At 41.6% G+C, this 20,909-nt stretch overlaps 1 protein-coding gene across 7 annotated transcripts in view; it reads right to left on the bottom strand.

Annotated features, from left to right (window-relative positions):
• The window catches only part of RGS7 (regulator of G protein signaling 7), a 266,477-nt gene that overhangs the window by 7,144 nt on the left and 238,424 nt on the right, over positions 1-20,909 (bottom strand). For 4 of the 7 annotated variants that reach the window (XM_068418925.1, XM_068419056.1, XM_068419233.1 and 1 more), the window contains one exon: positions 18,769-18,843. The exons of 1 other annotated variant lie outside the window; for it this stretch is intronic. In XM_068418925.1, the coding sequence (XP_068275026.1) occupies positions 18,769-18,843 (75 nt within the window). Of the gene's footprint in view, positions 1-18,768; positions 18,844-19,647; positions 19,702-20,909 lie in introns of those variants that run through there. 2 more of the 7 variants (XM_068418846.1, XM_068419146.1) reach the window with 1 other exon arrangement.

Raw genomic sequence — 20,909 nt, 5'->3', positions numbered from 1 at the left:
AACCAGTGATATTTTAACCCTTACCAGGAGGCTCCCCCAAAAACCATAACTAGGTGGGAGTGGATTTCCTTCTGTCCAGGCTGTTGGCTTACAGACCATTGGACCGAAATCCCATTGCCCTGGATGCCATCAGGGGAACAACCAGAAGCAGCGCTCCCATGCACAACTTCAAAGCCCCCCTTCCCCGTGGGCAGCCTGCTGGAAGGGAGCTCTGCACTGGGGCTTCCTCCCAGGGACATGCCCAGGCTTCCCCGGGCACTCGTGGTCGAATCTGTGCAACTATTCTTCCGTGAGTCCTCAGCCTCTTCACGTCTCCAGAGTCAAGTCAGACCTTGATGTTCTGGCTTTGCCCCATGGCTGCCCTCGTTTCTTCTTTGTTTGGGGCTACTTGTACGTTCAGTGGCGCAGCACTGTGATTTTTCATTGTTTAAGTCGGTGCACACAGCTACTGATGTCAATTCAAGCCAAGCCCAGTGCATCTGGATACAATCCCAAGGACCTAGGAGGAATTCCTTGTCGTGCAGCGACATCGGTTTCTGGGAACCATCTTAACAGAGACGCTCTCCTGTGAGGTAACCTAGCACAAATATTCCATGTTTTTTTTTGTTGGGATATGAAGAAAGTTGGTGGTTTTTTTTGAATAACGGCTGCTGTCAGCTGTGCTGGATTTTAGCTGTTGACTGTGTGATCAGGAAAACACGCGTCGGCCTCATCAGCGTTTAACGAGGCGAGGCAGTTTGAGCTCAACCTCAGCACACGATGGATCACCCCCCACTTGCCACCACCAGCTCCCGCCACCCCGCTCACCCCAGCCCGCACGCTCTCTGTGGGACCCCCGCTCTTTCACCGGGAAAAAAAGCCGCGACGGGAGAGGGGAAGGTCAGGGAGGGCCCGTGCGAGGAGGGGCAGGACCCAGCCCGCGCGGCTCGGGCAGCGCAAGGCGGGGGGGCCCCGCGGCGGCACCCGGGGGACCCGCTCCCGCCCCCCCCCGCCACGGGGCGCCCCTGGGCGCTGCCCGCTCGGGACCTGGCGGGAACGGCAGCGTTGCGCCGCGCGCGCGCACCCACGAGGTGTCACTCCCGCTACGCCACCCGCGCTGCGGGACCTCCGCGCCACGCCCCGCGCCTCGCCTCGCCCCGGCCCGGCCCGGCCCGGCCCCCTCCCTCCTCCCGCCGGCGCGGGGAGCGGGCTGCGGGGGCGGCCGTGCCGCCCGCCTCGGGCTCGTCGGTCGGTTGCCGGTGTTGGAAGCAAAACCTGCGGCTGCTGCCCGGCGGCTCCTAACGCCGCCGAAGCCGAGGGTTTAGCGGAGAAAAATAACGCCGGGGTTCTGTGCTTCCCGTGAATGTCAGTTCTCAGCGCGTAAATCAGCAAGAGTTGACCAGAAGAAAAACAAAAATCAAACCGAAAGACGTGGCATATTATAACTTCAGAACTATTGGGAAACGTAAAGAAAAAAAAAAAAAGCAAACTTTGGGTCACACCAAACTAGTTCGCTTTACTATGGTAAAGAAAATTGTTTTGACTTATCTTCCTTCCTGTGTTTCTGGTTTTATACTATATTTAGATTTCTCAAATAATGGTCTATAATGAATACCAAAAACGTCCCATCCAATAAATTTCTATAATCACTATTTTTCACATTCAGCACTACACAAGTCAAAGTAACTAGTACCATTCAGATTACACATTTTTCCTTAGCAGAATTAAAATTTTGGCAGTATTGTACCAGGTCAGCACTGATACACCGGCCATGGTGGTGCTATACCGTATCGGCGCCCATAAACAGAAAGCAACAGTATCCAGAAGAGCGAGTTGTGAAAAGGCACCATTTCTGCACTACATGGCGGGCTGATGCTGCCTGCTGCAGACAGCTCTGCTTTGACCCAGCAAGAAGCAGCAGGCAGCCACCACTGCTCTTCCATGCACAAGACCGCGAGGCCTCAGAAATGGGGAGTAACGAGCTCCATCCTGGTGCAGAAGCTCTCAGGAACAGGAAAAGGAGGCAGCTTCTACGGACAACATTAGACTTCTTCACCACATTGGGTATGTAAAGGCTTTTTCTTCTTTTCCTTCTTTCTTTTTTTTTTTACACAATGTAATTGGGGCAGCGCATTCAAAATCTTTATTTAGATGAAAAATAAAAGCAGCGGGCTCTGCGTGGTTCAAAGGCAGCCATGTAGATCAAAGTCCTCCTTCCCAACGCTCAGCTTTTTATTTCCCAGTGCTGACCCCCAAGGTCAGGCAGTGCCACCAAACACACACGTGTCCTCTGGTCTCTCTCTCTCCTCTTCTGCTTACTCCTCACACTTTGCTGGTCACAGCATTAAGCACACAAAGCAGGAGGTCGGCAGCCATCCGTGAGCGCTCTCAGGATACAAAAAGTAAGTGATAGCCATGATGAGAGGCTGGTGTTGGGCCTTCATGTCACTATCCCAGCTGTTATTTTTATGCTCTTCTTTATTTTTATCACTCCCTCCTTCCTCTCTCTCTCTCTCCGTCTTGTGGCCTCCAAACCCTTGGTTTTTTATTACTCATTAAAAAACACAAAGTGATTAAAGCCACTCTCCCTAGTCCGTGCTGTTGGTGGAAACAGGTTACCTTCAAAAGCTTTCTTGAGACAAAGGTGCAATCCCAGCACATAGATGTGGTCTGAGGCCGAGGGAGTGGCAGAAGAAGCCCAGACCATCTTTCAAAAAAAACCCAACCCCACCATACTGTACCAAAAAGGTGCCACAACTGACATCCAGCCAGCAAGCACAATTGTACCTGCTGAGCAAAGGGTAACTCCTGCACTTTCATGTCAGCCTTACACGTTTTACATCTCTGATTTCAGTGGAAGTACGCTGGGAGTAAGTTTGGGGCAGGAAGAAACAGTGGGAGATGCCAACAGAGGCACTGAAAGTTCAGCAGATGCTCAGCGCTCCTTGCAGACAGGAATCCCAGAGTGCAGTTTTAACTTGACAATGGGGTTTCGGTAGAGAGTAGAGGTCAATTTGTCTGTTGTTCCAGCTAGTTCTGACCAACACCAGAAGAAATATCTAAAATTCAGATCTCCCATGGTTTTTTTTGTTTGGTTGGTTTTGTTATTTTTTTTCCCAATAAAATGTCTGAATGTCAATAATACACAAGGATACAGAAAAAGTAGATGACATAGGTCTGTATGACAGGAATTGCCCTGGGAAGAAGCCCTTTGGAACAAAATGAAAGTCTGACATTTCAAGTGTTCACGTTACATGTAGAAAAATAATACATAAGTGAAAGTCCCCCCGCCCTGCACACAAATGCACCAGTTGGAGAACAGCTGCAGTTACTCCCTCACGTCTGGGGTTTGCAATAGCGACAGAAAAGGATGAGGAAAATGACTGAGAAGGAAAGCAAGAGAAGAGAGATTTGGCAAGGCCTGGCTGGTCAGGGCCCCAGCAAGGTTGCTGCAGTAATTCAGGTGGGGTGGAGGAAGGAGAAATGGAGCAACCCAAACTGACTTAGGAACTACAAACTTAACTGATCCCTAAAACCGACTTTCTGGAAACCAATTCCCTCATTAATTGAGCATTATCTATTTAATTGCCTGCACTGTATCTTCAGGAGTTTACTTTGCTGCTAGTATCTCCTTTTAAAACACCAGAACATTTAAAATAAAGTCTTGGCACTGATGAAATTCCACATTTATGCCCCCTGCCCCAAAAAGCTTTGTGTGGTTATGGTCCCCACCAACATCTCAAGAAGAGGTGAGTTTGGGGCAGCAGTGGCTGAAGGAGGAGTGGAGAACTGGTGGGACCAGGGTGGGGAAGGGGAAAGGCAGGCACCTGGGGGCAGGACGGTCCCCTGAGATCAGGTCACAGTTAGAGGCACATTCTGCATCAGCCCTGACCCTAGCACTGGCCTGCGTTTCCTTTAATGCTTTCTCTTTTTTTTTTTTTTTTTTCTTTTAATTTCTTTCAATTCCAAGACAGATAAAACAGAGGAGGTGAGTGTAAAGAGCATTAGTGGGCAACATAGGAACACGCAGGAGGGATCAATGGAGTGAGGATCAGGGGAACAAAGGAAAAGAACCATAAAAGATGGAGAGTCCTAAAAAAGATGTTACTGAGAGGGAGGGGGAGAGAACAAAGAGTGTCTGAAAGAAAAGATGAGCAGTATAAAGAACAGTGCATCAGAAGAGATGATCTCAAAAAAGGTCATAGATTTCATGTTATACATTCCTTTCAGCAAAAAGGTTGAACAGTAAGTTACATTAAATACGCCATTGCCATACATCTTTTAAAAAGGAAAGGGGAAAAGGAGTAAAGAGGTGGATAGAAAAGTTATATGAGGAATGAAATGCTTCATTTATGCGATACACAAGCTGAAGAAGCCACTGCAAGGTCAAGAGGAAGGGTGGTAAATAGTATCTCTTGACAGCTGAAATCTGTGATGAGTCTAATGAGAGATTTCAAAATGTCAAAAAAAAGCCAATGAAGGTGAATGCAGAAAAATATGTTCTGGGAGCTAAGAAAAAGTACAATAAAAATTGTGCAAATGACACTAACAAGGTAACATTTACAATCGTGTCTTAATATTGTTTGATATTTACTGTCCATGTCCACACTTGTAAATAAGGCCTGTCATCTAGTATTTGAGCAGGTTGTCAGATTTTACAGTCACGGCAATTTCTCCTAACAATTTACACGTACAGATCCCTTATGGCAAATAGCAATGATGGTACTCACTCTCATTCACGCGCTTGTGTGAATTCATGTGCGTGAATGAGGCCAGCAGGTTCCTCGCTCTCATACACAGAGTTACCGCAGGTAAAAGGACTAAAAGCATTTCACAGGTTAGAATCAAAAAAGAAAAGTGACCTTGGCAAATGAGAAAGATGGTCTGAAAAGCAAGGATGCTACTCAATGGACAACTGAAGACGCCTCACTGACCCAAGGGGAGTCAGCTACACATAAGGGGGAACAACCAGCTACATTTTACTGCAAAGGATCTGGGCATCACTGTGCCACATAAGCTGGCACAACTCAAGTGGCCGTCTACTGCAAAAAAAAGGGCAGGGCACATAGATGTGTTTACAGACAGAAATACAAGACTAACCCTCTGCCCTCCTCCCGTAAAACCTGTGTGGGAGCCCTGCAGCCTGCTCTGGGCACTGTCCTCCAAGAAAGCTGTAACAGCCCCAACCCAGAGGAGAGCAATAAAGTCACCCAACACTTCAGAGAACACCAGTAAGAAAACCAAAGGTGGCTGTAACGTTGCAATGGCCACTTACCTATTTGAGCAAAAAGGTAGGGAACATTTTATTATTACAGTGATTGTAGCAACCTGGTCAAAAAAAAAAAAGGATAAACTGAAGCAAAGGAGATTTAGTTTAGGTATTAGGAAAAAAACTTTGTAGCGGCAGAGATAATGACTGTCTGGAGAGACTTTGCAGTCCTCAAGCCGATGTCTGTACAAACAAAACCCATTTATTTGTACACATGTCACTTGAGGCCTCCACAGTCCAGAACAGCACGAGGAGGGGGAGCCCAGCCTCTGAGAGATCGTCCTCTCTTCCCCTCCGCCTCTTTGATGCTGGGACTTCAGCTTGTCTTCAACTCACAGGAGACAAAAGCACTAATGTGTTCAGCCTAGTCAGATCAAAAGGCAGATTGGTATGACTCACAACCACTTAGTAACTTGCTTAAATGAATTGCGGACAAAGAATAATGTTCAAAGGAATTGTGGATAATTTCCCTTGAATATCTTGGGATTGAAACCTTATTTTGTATAGGTCCCTACAGCTATTAACTTTCTTTTAGTAAAATACCTATGTTTTATGCACTTAATAAGTCCAGTGGTGTTAGTTCTATGTGTGGCATCTCTAGCTAGAAAGGAAATTAAAAAGGTGGCAATTTTAAAATCTAAATTCAAACAGCTGTTAATCATTTGGCATAAAGATAAATAAATGGAAGAGTCACAAACAAATCAGTGGTGATTCCCAGCTCTTCATTCCAGCTACTTAAAGAAAGCAGCCTTCTCTCACTTCAATTGTCCGCTTTGGCTTTCATTCATTTTTAAAATACACAAACAAACATCTTAAATGCATTCCTATAAGTCTCATTTTCTGGAACTGGTCTTTGCCTTCCTATTTGTTATTTCTTGGATGACTATTTGGCATTTATGTCTCATGATTTCAAACAATTTTAGGGATGCAATTTGAAAAAGGCAATTCCCTATATTTGGTATTAATTGCTATCCAGTGAAAAAATGTCATCGTTGGGTTTTAAAGGGCCAGCTACAGTTGGTCTTGTCTGATATTTTGGGTTTTGATTCCAAATCTGTGTGGCCATGGCCAACAGGCCAGTGATCCACCAGCTGGATTCAGTCTTTCTTGTTCCCAGTTACCCAATTTCCCAGTTCTCCTCCCTTGTCGTTTCCATTCTGGTCACCACAATGAATTCCCATTTCTTACTCCTGTATTCACCTTCAGCTCAATCATTTGTGGCCGGTCCCCACTATTGTTTCACCTCAGCATTTTGCAATTTCTCTCATCACTGTTTAAGGCCTTTTTCCTCCCACTTCAGTTTTGTAGGGTTGGAGGGCAGTTTTTAATCTCGCCTTACGGAAGAATGGGTGAATATTTTGCTGTTCTCAGGTAGGTGCCAGGAAAGCTCCCACCTCTCCTACTGTCCATTTTCCTTCCCGGGCTGGTCTGGGAGCACAAAACCATCTCAAGAGTGCAGCAGCACCAGCAAACACTTCTTTCCCCTGTAGGCTTAAGAGCTGTTTTATGCACAAGGATGCATAAGGAAAGAGACTGCTGAACCCCAACTCTCAGACTGAAGTTCCAATTTTAATGAATTGGTTATTTTAATGAATATTACAATTAATGTCACTCAACGGAGGGTGTTTCCAGCTTCCTGGGAAGAGCCAGCAGGCACTGATTGATGGCTTTTCCCCAGGAGACAAGAAATGTGGTCCCTTCAGATTGGGTTTCTCTCTTGGTCCTTTTTCCCTCAGCAGACTCGTCGCGTCACTGAAATTCCTAATGGGTATATCATTGTGTAACTACAGTCATACTTCAGCTGTTTGGTGGTTGTACAAACATGCCTTAATCTGAGCTAATCTTAATTCTCGGAAGTGGATCTTTGTATAAATTTGGAAACAAAAACATTTCTTTGTGGTGAAATAAAAGGAAGTTTGCCCCTACTTGAAGTTTCTGGTCCCAGTATTGTATCACTGGCAGATGACAGTGATCAGGTGAGGTATCAAAAGACTGCAGACAGACCCTTTAAAAATCAACTGGTTGTAGAATAGATTTTGTTTGAGCCAAATTCACTCATGTGTAACAGTGCAGCTGCATCACTTGAAACTAAGCTCAAATGAAACCTTAATGCAGCTCCCTGACTACTTTGAAATCCATATTAGTAGTGCATATTTTTACTTTACAGACACTGTGGTAAATCCTGTGCAAATACAGGAAGAGACATCCTTTCAAAAAAGACTTCATATTTATTGAAAGAAAAGAACTGGAATAAGTACAAATGCTCCGCATCTTTTTATCAGCCAGTTGGTGTTGCAAAATGATTTAGAAAAAAAAAAATGGGTAAAGTTGCATGAAATACCTAATGCATGGATTTGAAACATTAGTTACTAGAAGGGAGTGATTCTTCAAAGCAGACACTGGTATCTAATTAGTTAACTCCTAAGGCAAAGCAAGCAATATACCAGCTGATGCAATTGGTGGCAGCAGGAGTTTGGAAATAAATATCTCTTATTTGGCACAGAGAAGTGCAACAGAGCTCAAATTTCTGTGGATTGCCAGGCCCCAAGTTCATGCCTCAGAGCTTGAATTTCTGTGGCAAAGGAAAATTAAATCTCAGAGTTTAAAATCTGGGGTTCAGTGTGGCTATTTATTAAAATTCATCTGGCCTCCCTAGACTGTGAATATTTTGAGTTGACCTAGATGGAGCTCTTGGTAAAATCAAGCTCTTGTGGTTCATTTCCAGTGTTTTCTGATAAAAGCTTAGTAGAATTGTGCTAACAAAAACTGAGACATTTCAAAGCAGTGATTATCATCCTAGCTAGAAACCAGAAACACAACAGCATGTGAAAACAAAGAACAAACAAAAATCCCAAACCTCCAGAAACCCCAACCAAGCAAAAACCTGGCAAACTGCCATTCATGGTGATTTATGTATTTGGTCCTGCGTTTGTTCAAACTACCTCTTTAGCAATGCTGCAGTCAGGGCTACGGCTGCAGCAGGCTACCGACAGAGCTGGTGGAGAAGCAAGCGCTCCCTGCAGAAGGCAGCTCAGCTCCCTTCTGCCCACAGCTGCCCTGCGCAGGAGCCCTGTCCCTAGCAGCAGCAATTCAGGGAGGCATCTGATGTTAATGAGATGACTCTAGCATTAATGTATCCAAATTCATTGTCTGATTGTGTCTATGACAGTCCCACTTTGTGTGTTTGGGTATGCATTTTTAGCTTTGGTAGTCCCTCTGAAACAAGATTCCTGTTTCTCAGTATCAAACCAAAGGCAGTACGACAGATGGTACTAGAGCTGGCTGTCCTGAGTCTATCCTGTGCATTGCTAAAAAGGCTTGTTTGTCCTGTGCACGCTACAATGCCTTGGAGGTATCAGCATTTTGTCGTTCGACTTAGTTCCTATCATCACTTTTCTGCTCATAGATTCTGCCTACTGTCCTTACATTATCTTCCTCAGTCAAAAGTGCTGTTTCCTAGGCCAAGCAGAGAATTCTGGTTCCAGCTCAGTTTAGCTTCAGAAACTCCGTATCTGCTGTCTCACGGGCAACGGCTACATGCTCTCATAAATCTGTCAATAGGTCTCTGTGTGAGTAACCTCAGCAGTAGACATACAACAGCACACCTGAATAGAGCCCTTGAATTAAAAGGACAGCCTCCTGCCTTACCGCCCAGGGTTTGCTCTACAGACAGTATACATAGCACTCCCAAACTACAACCTTTTCAGCTTAAAATGTTGCATTGTGTCACAAACGACAGCAAGAAGAAAGAAACACTGTCCTTCCTATTTAGCAAATACACGCTTGTGTTCTTGGCTAGCTTTGTTCATGTCCGTTCCTAAGGAAATGCAGTTCAGTCGATCCGGTCTTGGGTAGCGACTGAATCACTGTGCAGGCTGCAGTGTTACAGAATGGGTCTAGCTTAAAGAAAGGTTTGCTTATGTGATGATGAGCAAGCTGGAAAGGTCCCTCTGCTGCTAGCTTGATAAAAAGAAAATAAAAAGTAAATGATTATCAATAAAGTGTGTTTGATTAGGTGTCACTGAGAGAAAGAAAATGCCATTTCATGTAACTTTTTAGAAAGCACAAGGCGTGTAACTTTTGGGGATGATTTTGCTCTTGACTAATCTTCAGATTCAGTATTAAAATCTCAAACTTCCCAAAGGAAAGAGATTCTGCATCTTTTAATGAAAGATAAAACAACAATATAAACATACACAAATTTACAGAGAAAGGATCAACTTTAATACATCTGGAGTAAAAGGTGTTCTTTTTTAAATATGGTATAAAAATAAATGCAAGAAACATTAACAGAGAATATACAGACAACAGACAAAGACACAGGCTTTCTTTCTCAATGTGAATACATCAGTGAAATGAAACCTTCTGTGCTAATTTATTGTGCAATAAATGTGATGCCATATGTATATTTATTAATATATGCATTTTTTACATTTCTTCCAGTTTTTGATTGACGTATTTTTTTGATAAACTGTGCCTAGCAGAAGCTTTTTTTTCACTGTACTTGAGCTTGCAGAAAATAAAAAGACACAGATCCAGCTTGATATGAAGGAGGAAGTGAGCAGACAGTTTTCGAAATGGAGGCATCGAAAGGCTAGAGAGTCCCTCGGAGTCTGTAATGCCTTAGTATACACAAAAGAAAACAAGTCAGGTCCTTGCTCATGCAACATCTTGTTCTACTGTCCTCTGAGTCAGGCAATCAGTGAGCTACAAAGTATGTATAATCATTTGAGTCTGCTTCCATGCTACAAGGTGATCCTTTTAGTAGGACTGCACTAGACTGGTTAACCTCTTTGATGTGAGCGATTTCCCCTGAGGAAAAGATAAAAACAAAAAACAAAAACAGAAAACAGAGGCATGATCACTGCAAACCTGTTCATCAGCAACCACTTAGTGTTGCCACATCACTGTCAAATAACTAGGGGCACCAACTGGAGTCTGTCAAATCTTAAACCACAGGAAGCCCTTACGCTTAAATACCTGCCCTGCCCTGCCAGACAGCCAAATTGTTTCACAGAATAAGCCCGCAAATTTAAAGGCCGTACTTGAACAAGGTCGGTTTTGGCTGAGGAGAAACTAATGCTGGGGTTTTTGCTGTTGGTCATACCCAGAACTTGAAGAAGGCTACTACAAGCGAGAGTGTCTTGTGCTACAAAGATGAATGTGCAAGCTGCAGTAGCTCTGTCACAGAAGACAAAAAGCTGCTTTAAAGTTCAGGTAAGAAAGTAAGAGGCAGGTTCCATGTAGGCAGGAAAACAGCTTTTCCATGAACGCAGCTATCGGTTTGCTGAGACCGTATTTATAATTTATAAGGAACACTGGTCAAGTATATTACACGTGACTGCATAACACTGCTTTGAAGGTGTTTGGATTTCTACACTGTTATTTCCCTCATTGCTCCTCCTGTTGCAAGGATGCAGTTTCATTTTTTTAGCAAGTTCTTTTAATAAGGCGTAATGAGTGTCCCACAAGAGTTAGGTCTACGGCGTGAAGAGGGCGGTGTAGGGTATGTCACCGTGGTATATTTCAGGCAGATTTGAGCTTTATCTGAGCCAGACAAAAGCCATGAAACCACATAACAGGAATTAGCTCTCCTAAGGCCACAAAAAAGGAGTTAGCTCTCCCAGGGCCATCCTACCGTGGCTCTGATCCAACAGAAGCAGAGCTGGCACAGCAAGCTTACATCACTCCTCAAAATACCTGATAATGTAACGTAAATAGATCAGAAAACATTAAATAGCAAGTGGCTTTGTCTAACTCTCCAGTTAGATATTTAATACTTACATTTATTGTAACGTTCATTTTAAGAGCACAACTCAGAAAAATCAAACTGATTTCAAGGAGACTGCAGTAAGAAATACTGTAACTACAGAGAGATGCTACATCTTCTGCAGTAAATGGTAAATTAACTTATTCTGCCATATCAATGAGCTGTTAAGTCATCTGCTGTATTATAACTCAGTGGAATTACACAATTTAATATCTATTGTCATTATCAATTAAATTTATGCTCACAGGGATCTGCAAGTTGGTTTCAAGCATTTGCTCAAATGCAATGTTATCAGAGTGGGTCTTCACAAAAGGAAGAATAACTATTTTATTCTTTGTGCTCTGAAATGCAAGTTGAACAAATTAGGATGAATATTTGCCCTACAATATAATTTTGAAGGGAACTCATGATCTGCAGTGTTGGGTTAGACTGCTCATCCGTCAGGTCACCATATCACCTGACAGTACTAATACTCATTTCTTTGAAAGACAGAAAGTGCCCTTCCTGGCATGCTCTGTTCCCTATGTCTAGCTTTAACTCTGTCACTTTCTACCTACATTAAATTCACAGCTTCTTCACACTTGTTTAGCCTTAAATCATATTTTCCTCTAATGTAACAGGTAAGCTGTTATACTAAGACATCTTTTCTTTTTAAATAGTCAAAAAAGTCTCAACAGCTGTGTGGCACTGGAATACAATTTAAAACAGCATGTCCAAAATTGTTTTGTTAGGCAATTCATGATTGTCAGCCTTGGACATAATCTAGGAAAATATTGAGCATACACTTATCTTTGCCTTTGATGAAGTTATTTGTGCTTAATTTTACCAGGCTTCAGGCCTGGCTACTTTCTGTAAATATGCATGAGTTCCCTTTAGTACTGAACTGCATAAACTAGTTAACTACAACAATTAAACCAGGAGCTCTCTACTAGTTATTAAAACAATTTGCTCAATACTGCACTGGAAAGCTGTGCAAGCTCTCGGTGTGGGATAAAAATCTGTGAAATAATTTTTTATTCTTATCTACAACAATTGATTATTTCAGCATTGTAAATTCCCTGGAATTTTCTGATGAAACATAACCAAATCCTAGCATCTCAGGAATGAACCGTGATATCACATAAACTAAGAAGTTTTGACCTAAAAGCAGGCCAAAAACTAGTTTTTAGTTGATCTGACTTGTATAATCTTATTCTACATATTATTTGAATTTTCCCCTATAGACACAGTGAGCTGTCATGATAAATTTTTTCTGTGTTCTACATCACTTGTTCCCTGGATATTGCTGGTCTTTGGATACTTTTTCTCCTAAGTCCTACAGTGATCAGGATTTCTTTCAAACCCTGCTCCAGAGTATACTTTTACTGTAGCTCTGTACAGTAGGGTTTCATAATTATAACTTCTGGGAGATTTCCATATTTACTCAAGACAGATGTAAGGATCGTCCCTTGTGGTTCACAACCTGAGAGCTGAGCCCAGCTATCTCTTTCAGATACAATGTTAATAGCATTTCCATAAGCCAAATTTTGATTTGGGAAACTACATGTAACAGGCCAGTTTTGAGAGGTGTAGCATATGAGTCATCACACACAGGAAAATGTTTCCTGTGCTAATGAGATTAAAGAACAATTGGAAAAAGAAATTGGAAGAAGTAGTAGAAGTTTGACTGAAGAATGGAGACCTTAATATTTTCAATATATTCTTACCATCAACATTTAGAAGTATATGGCCAAATTCTAAACAGGATTAGGATTTTTGCCTGTATTGGTGCACTTTGGACATATGAATCGAAATTATTTAACAATTTTACTAATAATATAGAAGCCAAAATGAAACCCCTGTACATACCCTGACAAGGGAGTCAGAGTATGAGGAGGCAGCACAGCAGCTGGAGTGAGCAAGTACATCTAAGAATACAAAATCAATTGGCCTCAGTGTTCACGTCCCTACCTTAGTGTATTAACTGTTTAACACAGAGTTGTCCTTCCAACTGTACTTTTAGAGAATCTAAGTGGAAAATTATAAAACCATGTGCAGATTTATGAGCTGCTAAATACAAATGTGCTGACTGACCTATTTATGCAGCATGACACTAACACCTCAAATAATCCAGCAAACAATTTAGCAACAACCTCAGTACATACGTTGCTTATAAGAAATCAATATTAAATTTATATAGGGGCTGGTGTTGAAATGTATGGTAAAGGAAGATCAAGTCTTTTCCTTTTAGAAGATTAATTCTCTTCCTCTCTGCTAAGCAACCTCAATGGCTCCTTTTTCCCCGGCAGGGGGATTGGACTAGATGATCTTTCGAGGTCCCTTCCAATCCCTAACATTCTATGTTTCTCTAGCGCCAGCGCAGATGCTGCTCCCCAGGACCAACACTGGTAGAACTAGAAACGAGAATTCCACCCGTCTGACCAGGCGTAACAGAGAAACAGTGAGAACCCCGCTGTGAGAAAAATGCAATGCAGAGCGAGAATCGACCCTCCTTGCCCTCACCGTTCCCCATCTGCTCGTGCGCGGCGCACCTGCAGCACGCCTGCAGCTCGGCCGCATCGGCAGGGAAAGCTCCCGAGTGACATTGCAGTGCACCACACACAGAGCCAGTGCGTAAACAGCCCTTGACAGAAGCACATCTGGAGAGGCACAGGAGCAGAAACAGTAAGTCTCTTTCCAAGATTAGGCAGCCCTTGCTCCTCTAGCACAGGGAAATTGCTCAGGTGGTCATAATTCTGCTTCAATTTCCACAGCAGCACGGGACGCTGCTCTCAGCCACCCGTGCAGGTGTTTTTCTCTTTCAGCTATGTGAGGAAGGGGAGGAGGTTAGCATTTACTGAACTTGGGGCACAAGTTGTCAGCACAGCTGCAGCGCTAAGTGGTTGCATGTGCAGGAAAATCCTTCTCCCTATCGTGGGGGTTTGCAGTCCTCTGTTCGCTTCTCATTAGGGCCATACCGTTTCCTGGAGCATCCATAGGCGAGAGGCAGCGGCTGAGCAACTCCATTCCTATTTTGTCTCTTCACACTCTCGATTTCTTTCTCCTTTTGCACTAATCTTTACATTTACTGATGAGCTGCTCTCATTTGTGGTTAACCTACAAACTCTTGCCAGATGGGGTACTTTGAACTTGAATAACTTGAATAATGTTTGAACCTGAAGTGTGGGGTAACACGTAAGATTTTTCCAAGGCACCAATGCACTAGACAAATATTTTTAGCATCTTTGTCCTAGGCTTGACCCCTCAGGTTTCTATACCTCTCTGCAGTTCCCATTCCTGCAAATAGCTTAAGACTCAGGTAAATGTTTGTCAGCTGGGAAATGGCAGACACTGGCCTAATACCTGAACAGTCTGTGCTGGCTCCTCACTTAGATGAACCTGGCTGTGCAAGTGCCACTCTTCATGTCTCTTCCAGCACCGAGCACACAGTCACCGCAGAACAAGACAAGGAGGCCAGTCCTCACTGGCGTGTCCTACAGATGCCCTTTTTGATTTTCCTCATTAGCCTGGGCATCATTCCTAAAAAAAACATTTGAACTAGATTTTTGGACTAATTATTAGTCCAAACTAAAGATTTCAATTATTTCATCAGTTCTTTTTAGACAAACATCAATATGCCATCTCTTTCCTGAAATGGAAAAAGCCTTCATTTTTACAAATACTTATTATTATTGTTTTGTATTTGTCAGATAAGAAGCTTTGTGATTTTTTTTCCTGACTAGCGATTTTTTGGTTTAAATTTTAGGAATAACCTGTAAGTAAATTCAAAAGTCTAATTAGGATTTCTTCTGTGACTGTACATTAAACATGAGATCCCACAGCTGATACTGCATTGAAGCTCATTCACAATGCTGTGCTTGAGAAAAATATAGCCCTTGGTGGGATTTCAGGGCTAGACGGGACTTTTGGTCTGGCACAGTAGGGCTCTTGTGTACATAAGTTTTAGCTGTTCATATAGAGAAATTTCTTGTTTAACAAATGAAATTGATGTATTATCTGCCTTGTTTCTCAATGAAGGGTCAGATTTTAACATGACAAGAGATGACACTGGTTTAAGCATCCAGAAAGTCTGTCCCCCACTATTAAGAACTGAGGAAGCTATTTTTATGAGTTTTAATTTCCATCCTAGACCATAATTTGCAATGTCATGTTAAGTGACATAGGACTGAGCCTCTGTGAAAATGTGCGTGTTCAGTGGCCTTCACATTTCACATCTCATGCATGAAATGGTCTAATATTACTTGTTTGGAGGGGGAAAACATCAAAGGACACTAGTAAGCAAGTTCTTCCGCTAAATCGGAGAAGACAGCTGGAAAGGGGTCTGGGTATGGGTAATGTAAGATATAATGGTTTTAAACTCAGAGCTATCAAATGGGGTCTTGTTTATGAGGTTATGAGTGAAGATAATTATCATCTGATGGCTCTCTAGTTTAATATATGAACTGAGTTTGGTCTGCTTTGTACTGTCTGTATTTCCATAAAACATCACAAATTTGCAACAAGCACATTTTTTTGCCTTCTCTATAATTGGGCAGCAACGGATGAAACTCTAACAGTGGTGTCTGTGACACCAACACATGATAATGGAGTATCTCTGGCCAGGCAGCTCTGAGGTGGCAGACTGCACCTTCTTGCCCCACTAACTTGGTTCCTGGTGAGACAAGACAACTCGCATGGGGTGGAAATGAAATTAGCCCAGTCTGCTATAAATGAGATCCCTTCATCTCAGGCTTCCAAACCGGTGATCACAGCTAACCACCAGGCTAGCATTCACAAGGGTCTTGCTCAGATTGCCACTCTGCCACTGTCACAAATCCTGCATGCACATGAGAAATTAAAGACAAAAGTTTTCCTTAAAGGACCTCCTTGTTCCCATCAACATTATCAGTGCATATTCACCAGTTCTTTTCTCTGTAATGTAGATGTTTGTACTTGAGATAGAGGAAGTTTCCTGATTTTTTATTTTCAATTTTTTTTTAAATATGTTTTTTTTTTTTCCCCATGTAAATTCCTCAAAAGAATTTCAATTTTTAAATGCCACAGAAACAGCTGATTTCCCTCTCTCTACTACTGTGGCAAGCAATGAGATTCTCCTGAGCTCCCTCCCAACCCGAGGGGCTGAGCTGGCCATGGGGGAGCACAGAGCACACTGTCACCACCACCAGTCCCCGTGCCTCTGAGTCAGAACTGTGACACTTGTGTTGCCAGTGTTATTTCAAGGCAATGCACTTATCCAGTGGCACCACTCCAATAGTGCTGAAGTGCACATGCTCTATATTTTCACACAATACCTGGGACTGTGAATAAGGGAGGCAAACCAAGAACAGCTGTGCTTACTACTCAGAGGCAAACTATAAAGTGTTTGGTAATAAATATTACATATAGCAAATGCCAGTTTGCTATTACTTTATCTATATTGTACGTGAATGCAGACATGTTTCTAACACTATTCATATTGTCTGTTGCAGACTGCCAAAGGCGTTAGCAATTTTGCACTATAAAATCTATAGAGCAAGCTAAATAGCCAATGTTTTTAAGCTGAGCATTTAGGGCTTTCATAAAGTGCACCAACTTATTGAAAGTTTTCTGGAAAGAAAACTCTCCAATGTCAAAGAAATGCAGAGCTGAGCCTAGGTTTTTTTTTTTTGTGTATATAGCTCCACTTTTATTTTTTCCCCATTAGACTAGAATAACAACTCATAATATGAGGTTATTTCCACTTAATTCAAGGAATAGTACAGAGGGATTGCCCTTACAAAGTTTCTAAACTCTCTAGTTTAACAAATGCTTTCTGTAGCAAGTATAACCCACTTCCAATCATCACTGATCAGAAGCCTCTTATAGTCTCTGTCTTAACAAATCAGGTTATGAATTACAAGGTCATCTTCTTAGGTTCAGTCCCTAGACACAACCGAGGTTACTGGATCTTTTAAAACACTTCAAGTGGAAAAAAACTGACTTCTAATTTAGTTCCATACAATCCCACTTTGATATAAGTGAGAAAAAAATGGTGAAAATGAGTCTAAATTTTCTAAACCATCAGAGGAGAAGAGAAACCGTAATTTTCATCTTACTAAATCATTCAGAGATGATTTATCCAGGTTGTAGAAGACCTGCTTCACACTTATTTTCTGTATTAATCAGAAGAACAGATCTATACCACAGTCCCTCACTTCCCAGTTGAACAAGTTAATCAGTATACCATAGGATATTATGAGAAACGTTTCCCTCATCCCTGCTGGTTGGAACGACTGCACCAAGGTAGATAATTACATATTATAAACTCATCATAACTGAGAATAAGAATGTAAGAACAAGGATGCCTGGTGGCAAGGGGTCCTGGGGCAGTGGGTGACGTGAATTCAGTCATCTGGGAGAAAAGGTTTTCACTTGAGCATCCTGACTTTCTGGATTAATTTGCAAGCCTCAGAGCTGCCGATCTAATAGAGAATATAGACCTAGCAGGGACAAGTTTTACTTTCATACCTGACCCGACTTGACAGACTCCACCCGGATTCACAGGTAGTAGTTTGAGGAAAAGCAAAAACACAGTTTTTATTTTATAGCTTGCTCCATGAAAAAAGAATCACCCTCTTCTACTGAAGAAGTACTAATGCTTCACATCCAGAAATCCTTCTTCTCATTTCTAGCTCACAGACGGTTTATTGGGCCTGCCTTGCATCTCTGGCATCCTGCTATTCTGTAACTTCTGCCCTGAGATTAGCACAATGGACATCAGCCATGCCTGCAGGGCCTAATGCTCCAGTGTTTGTGCATGGAACTGCTGCTTTATCAGTAACGCTGCTCTGAGAGGCATTATCAGTCTGTCTTTACTTTTTCCCTTTTTGTGCTGTATTCTCCTCACATCTGTCTGCAGCTTCTTATTTCTCTTCTTATAGCCACTCATTTACATACGCTTTACCATAACCAGTTCCTGATCTGTGCGCTGTTTAAACTCCCTTGAATAAATGTAGTTATTGCAGCTTGCCAGGCCCTGTGACTGCGAAAAAGCCTGTCTCTCAGAGGTCTCAGATGTACCTACTCTCTACACTCTCTTTTATTGACATAGGCTCTTTTATTAATATGGAACTTCCTATGGAATTATCATGTAATTATCATGTATAATGTTATCATGTACAATGTTGTTTTATAAATCAACCTGCTTAGACAACACACAAATCACACTGCAACATGCTATGGCAACACCACCATGCAAAATATAGGGGTTTTTGTTTCAAACATTGGGATAGTTTCCTTTGTGGCTGTTTATTTACTTCTTAGTGTCCTTTACTGACTTTGTCCCATTGAATCCAAATTTCTTCCTGATTACAGTGGATTCAAAGCATATTACAGGAAGCCTTTACCTATAAGAAAGTAGTTAAAGAATTACAGTTTTGTTTTAACATGTGAGATATTCCCACAGCCTCATAAAACTTTGTTCTTTCACTGCATTTGTTTCTTTTTTTGATTACTAGAAAGTGAATATTTTAAATGCTCGAGGAAGTACTCTACAGCCTCATTATACAGGAGGCAGTTTCTGAGAACTGCTTTTCCTTCCCTATAAACTAAAAAACAAAAACCATGATCTTTGCTGAAAGCTCTCATATTTTTCATTTCAACGCACACAGCTCCACTAACCAGGTCACAGAAAAAGCCACGGACGCACACGCACACACAGCAGCATCACCTGCACAATTCAACAGACAATGCAGACAAACTTGAGTATAATCCAAGATCTTTCTACCTCTTTTCATAACAGGTTAGTGCTCGCCCTCAGTGTTGGTGTACAGTTTTTATGGCATGGGAAAATAGGGATGTTTCTGCCCTACAAAAATAAATGCGTTGAATGCTTTAGTTTGAACTTTCACAATGTTAAAAAAAAAATCCAAAGAAACTGGATAAGTAAAAAGAATCCCACATATAAGGAAATCAGTGGATCTTTCGGCAGGTGGCAAGAGAATGCCCACAGCAAATTTCCCAGACTTCATTTTTTTTACCTTCATGAAATACCTTCTGAAAATTACGTATTAAAAAAAAATCAGTTCTTGTAGTCCATTATCAAAACGAAATCCCAATCAAACCCTTTCGCATCATCAGCATGAATTCTTTGGTCGTGAAGGAGCTGTGCTAGACATTAAGGAAGATTGGAAATTATTATTGTTTATTTTTCACTGTGCCCAATTAAAAAAAATGGGACAAACTCTTTTTTAGTAAAATAAAAAGGAGACAGGAAGGAAATCCAATGTATTCAAACTGTGTCAGACTTAGTATTTTGAGAGGCACCAGAAAAAGGAACAACATCAAGCACGTTTTCACAGATTCTTTACTACAATTAAAAAAAAAACTCAAAGAGTGAATAATTTCATGCTTCCTAATGCAATAAGCATGACTCCCAGAGGTCCATTCCTCCATCTGTGACTACTGAAGTCAGTGGGAAAGGGACTAGGGAGGTGGGGTTGTAATGAAAGCATGTTATAAAGCTGTCATTCCTAGGAAAATTCACAAACTGTGATAAACACACTTTGAACTGTCAGGTTAGAGAAGCAAAAAGGGAAAGTAGGGATTGGTGAGGGGGAGGGGAGAAGGATGTCCCATCAGGTTTACTAGTCTTCCGAGGCAACAAACTTACCACATTGCGTGTGAATTTCTCAAAAGATGTTCGACGATCCAGTGTGTTTTCCAACTTAAATTTAAAATTAAAAAAAAAGAAAAAAAAAGGAGGGGAAAAAGAAAAGCAAGAAAAAATGGAGTAGAAAAGAAAGATTGATGAAACAATGGACTGCAAAACAAAGTTTGTATAAATCAGGAAGCAAACACAGGGATGAAGCTGTAATGGGACTCTGCAAAACAGGGGATGGGCAAAGCAGATATAGTATTTGACAAAAATAATTTTTCATGGGTGTCAGACTGGTTTGATTTAAAAGAAAAACTGAAAATAAAAGGAAATAATGAAGTGCACAACTTGTGTTAATGAACTGACATTCACAAATTTAAGGACTTCACACGGACAGTAGTAGCTTTCTGGTATTTTCAACATCTCTATATTGGATCTTCAGAAATCAACGTTTGAACAAAAAACAAAATCACATAGTACTTTCATATAATTTTAGGTTGTCATTATAAACAATAGAATGCTACGGTGTTAATAACTACCTCGTTCTGGTAACGATCGGGGCCCTGATTTTGCAGGCACAGAGCTCCCAGCTGATTCTAGGAGATCACTATTTAAAGCCCACTAATAAAATTATTTATCATTACAGAAATCGGCATTGCACAAGCTGCTCTACATACTCTGGGCTGTGTCTGCTCAGAACTCATTCAATAATCTGGACTTTTCTAAGCAAATGTTACATACCAAGACATGAGCCTCTTTTTGCAGAAGTGTGACATGATCAGTCTTTCAAGTCAGATTCCTAGCCTACTCAAAACTGTTCATGTAATAATAGGGAAAGAAACAGAATTAGGAAGCCCCTATATTTATAGTTGAAATTAGAAGTTATTAGTATGAATAAGATTGTTTCTAAACACATTCTGTAGCTTTTATAGGTGGAATAAAGAGAACAACGATTATTACATAAGCAAACTTGCAAACATGAAAGACTATTCTTCTGGGATTTTATTTTATTTTTTTAATGTATTTGTAAAGCACTTTGCAATTTAAGGTGCTTCATAACAGAGAAAACAGTACAATATGGGATGTAAAAATAAAAATAAGTTTTGCTAGATTAACTTATTGAAACATGCCCACATGCAGGATATATACACATATATGTATATTGAACTCCTGTGTGTATGTGACCCTCCAAACACGCCAAGCTGGTCACCTACCAGATATCCAGTTGCACTGGCACAGGGGAGAGAAGACTGAGTATTGTTGCAAACATAACCACC

This window comes from Nyctibius grandis, chromosome 1 (assembly GCF_013368605.1).
Source record: "Nyctibius grandis isolate bNycGra1 chromosome 1, bNycGra1.pri, whole genome shotgun sequence".
Taxonomy (NCBI): domain Eukaryota; kingdom Metazoa; phylum Chordata; class Aves; order Nyctibiiformes; family Nyctibiidae; genus Nyctibius; species Nyctibius grandis.
Note: the sequence above shows the minus strand (reverse complement) of the source record. Positions and strands in the feature narration are given on the sequence as shown.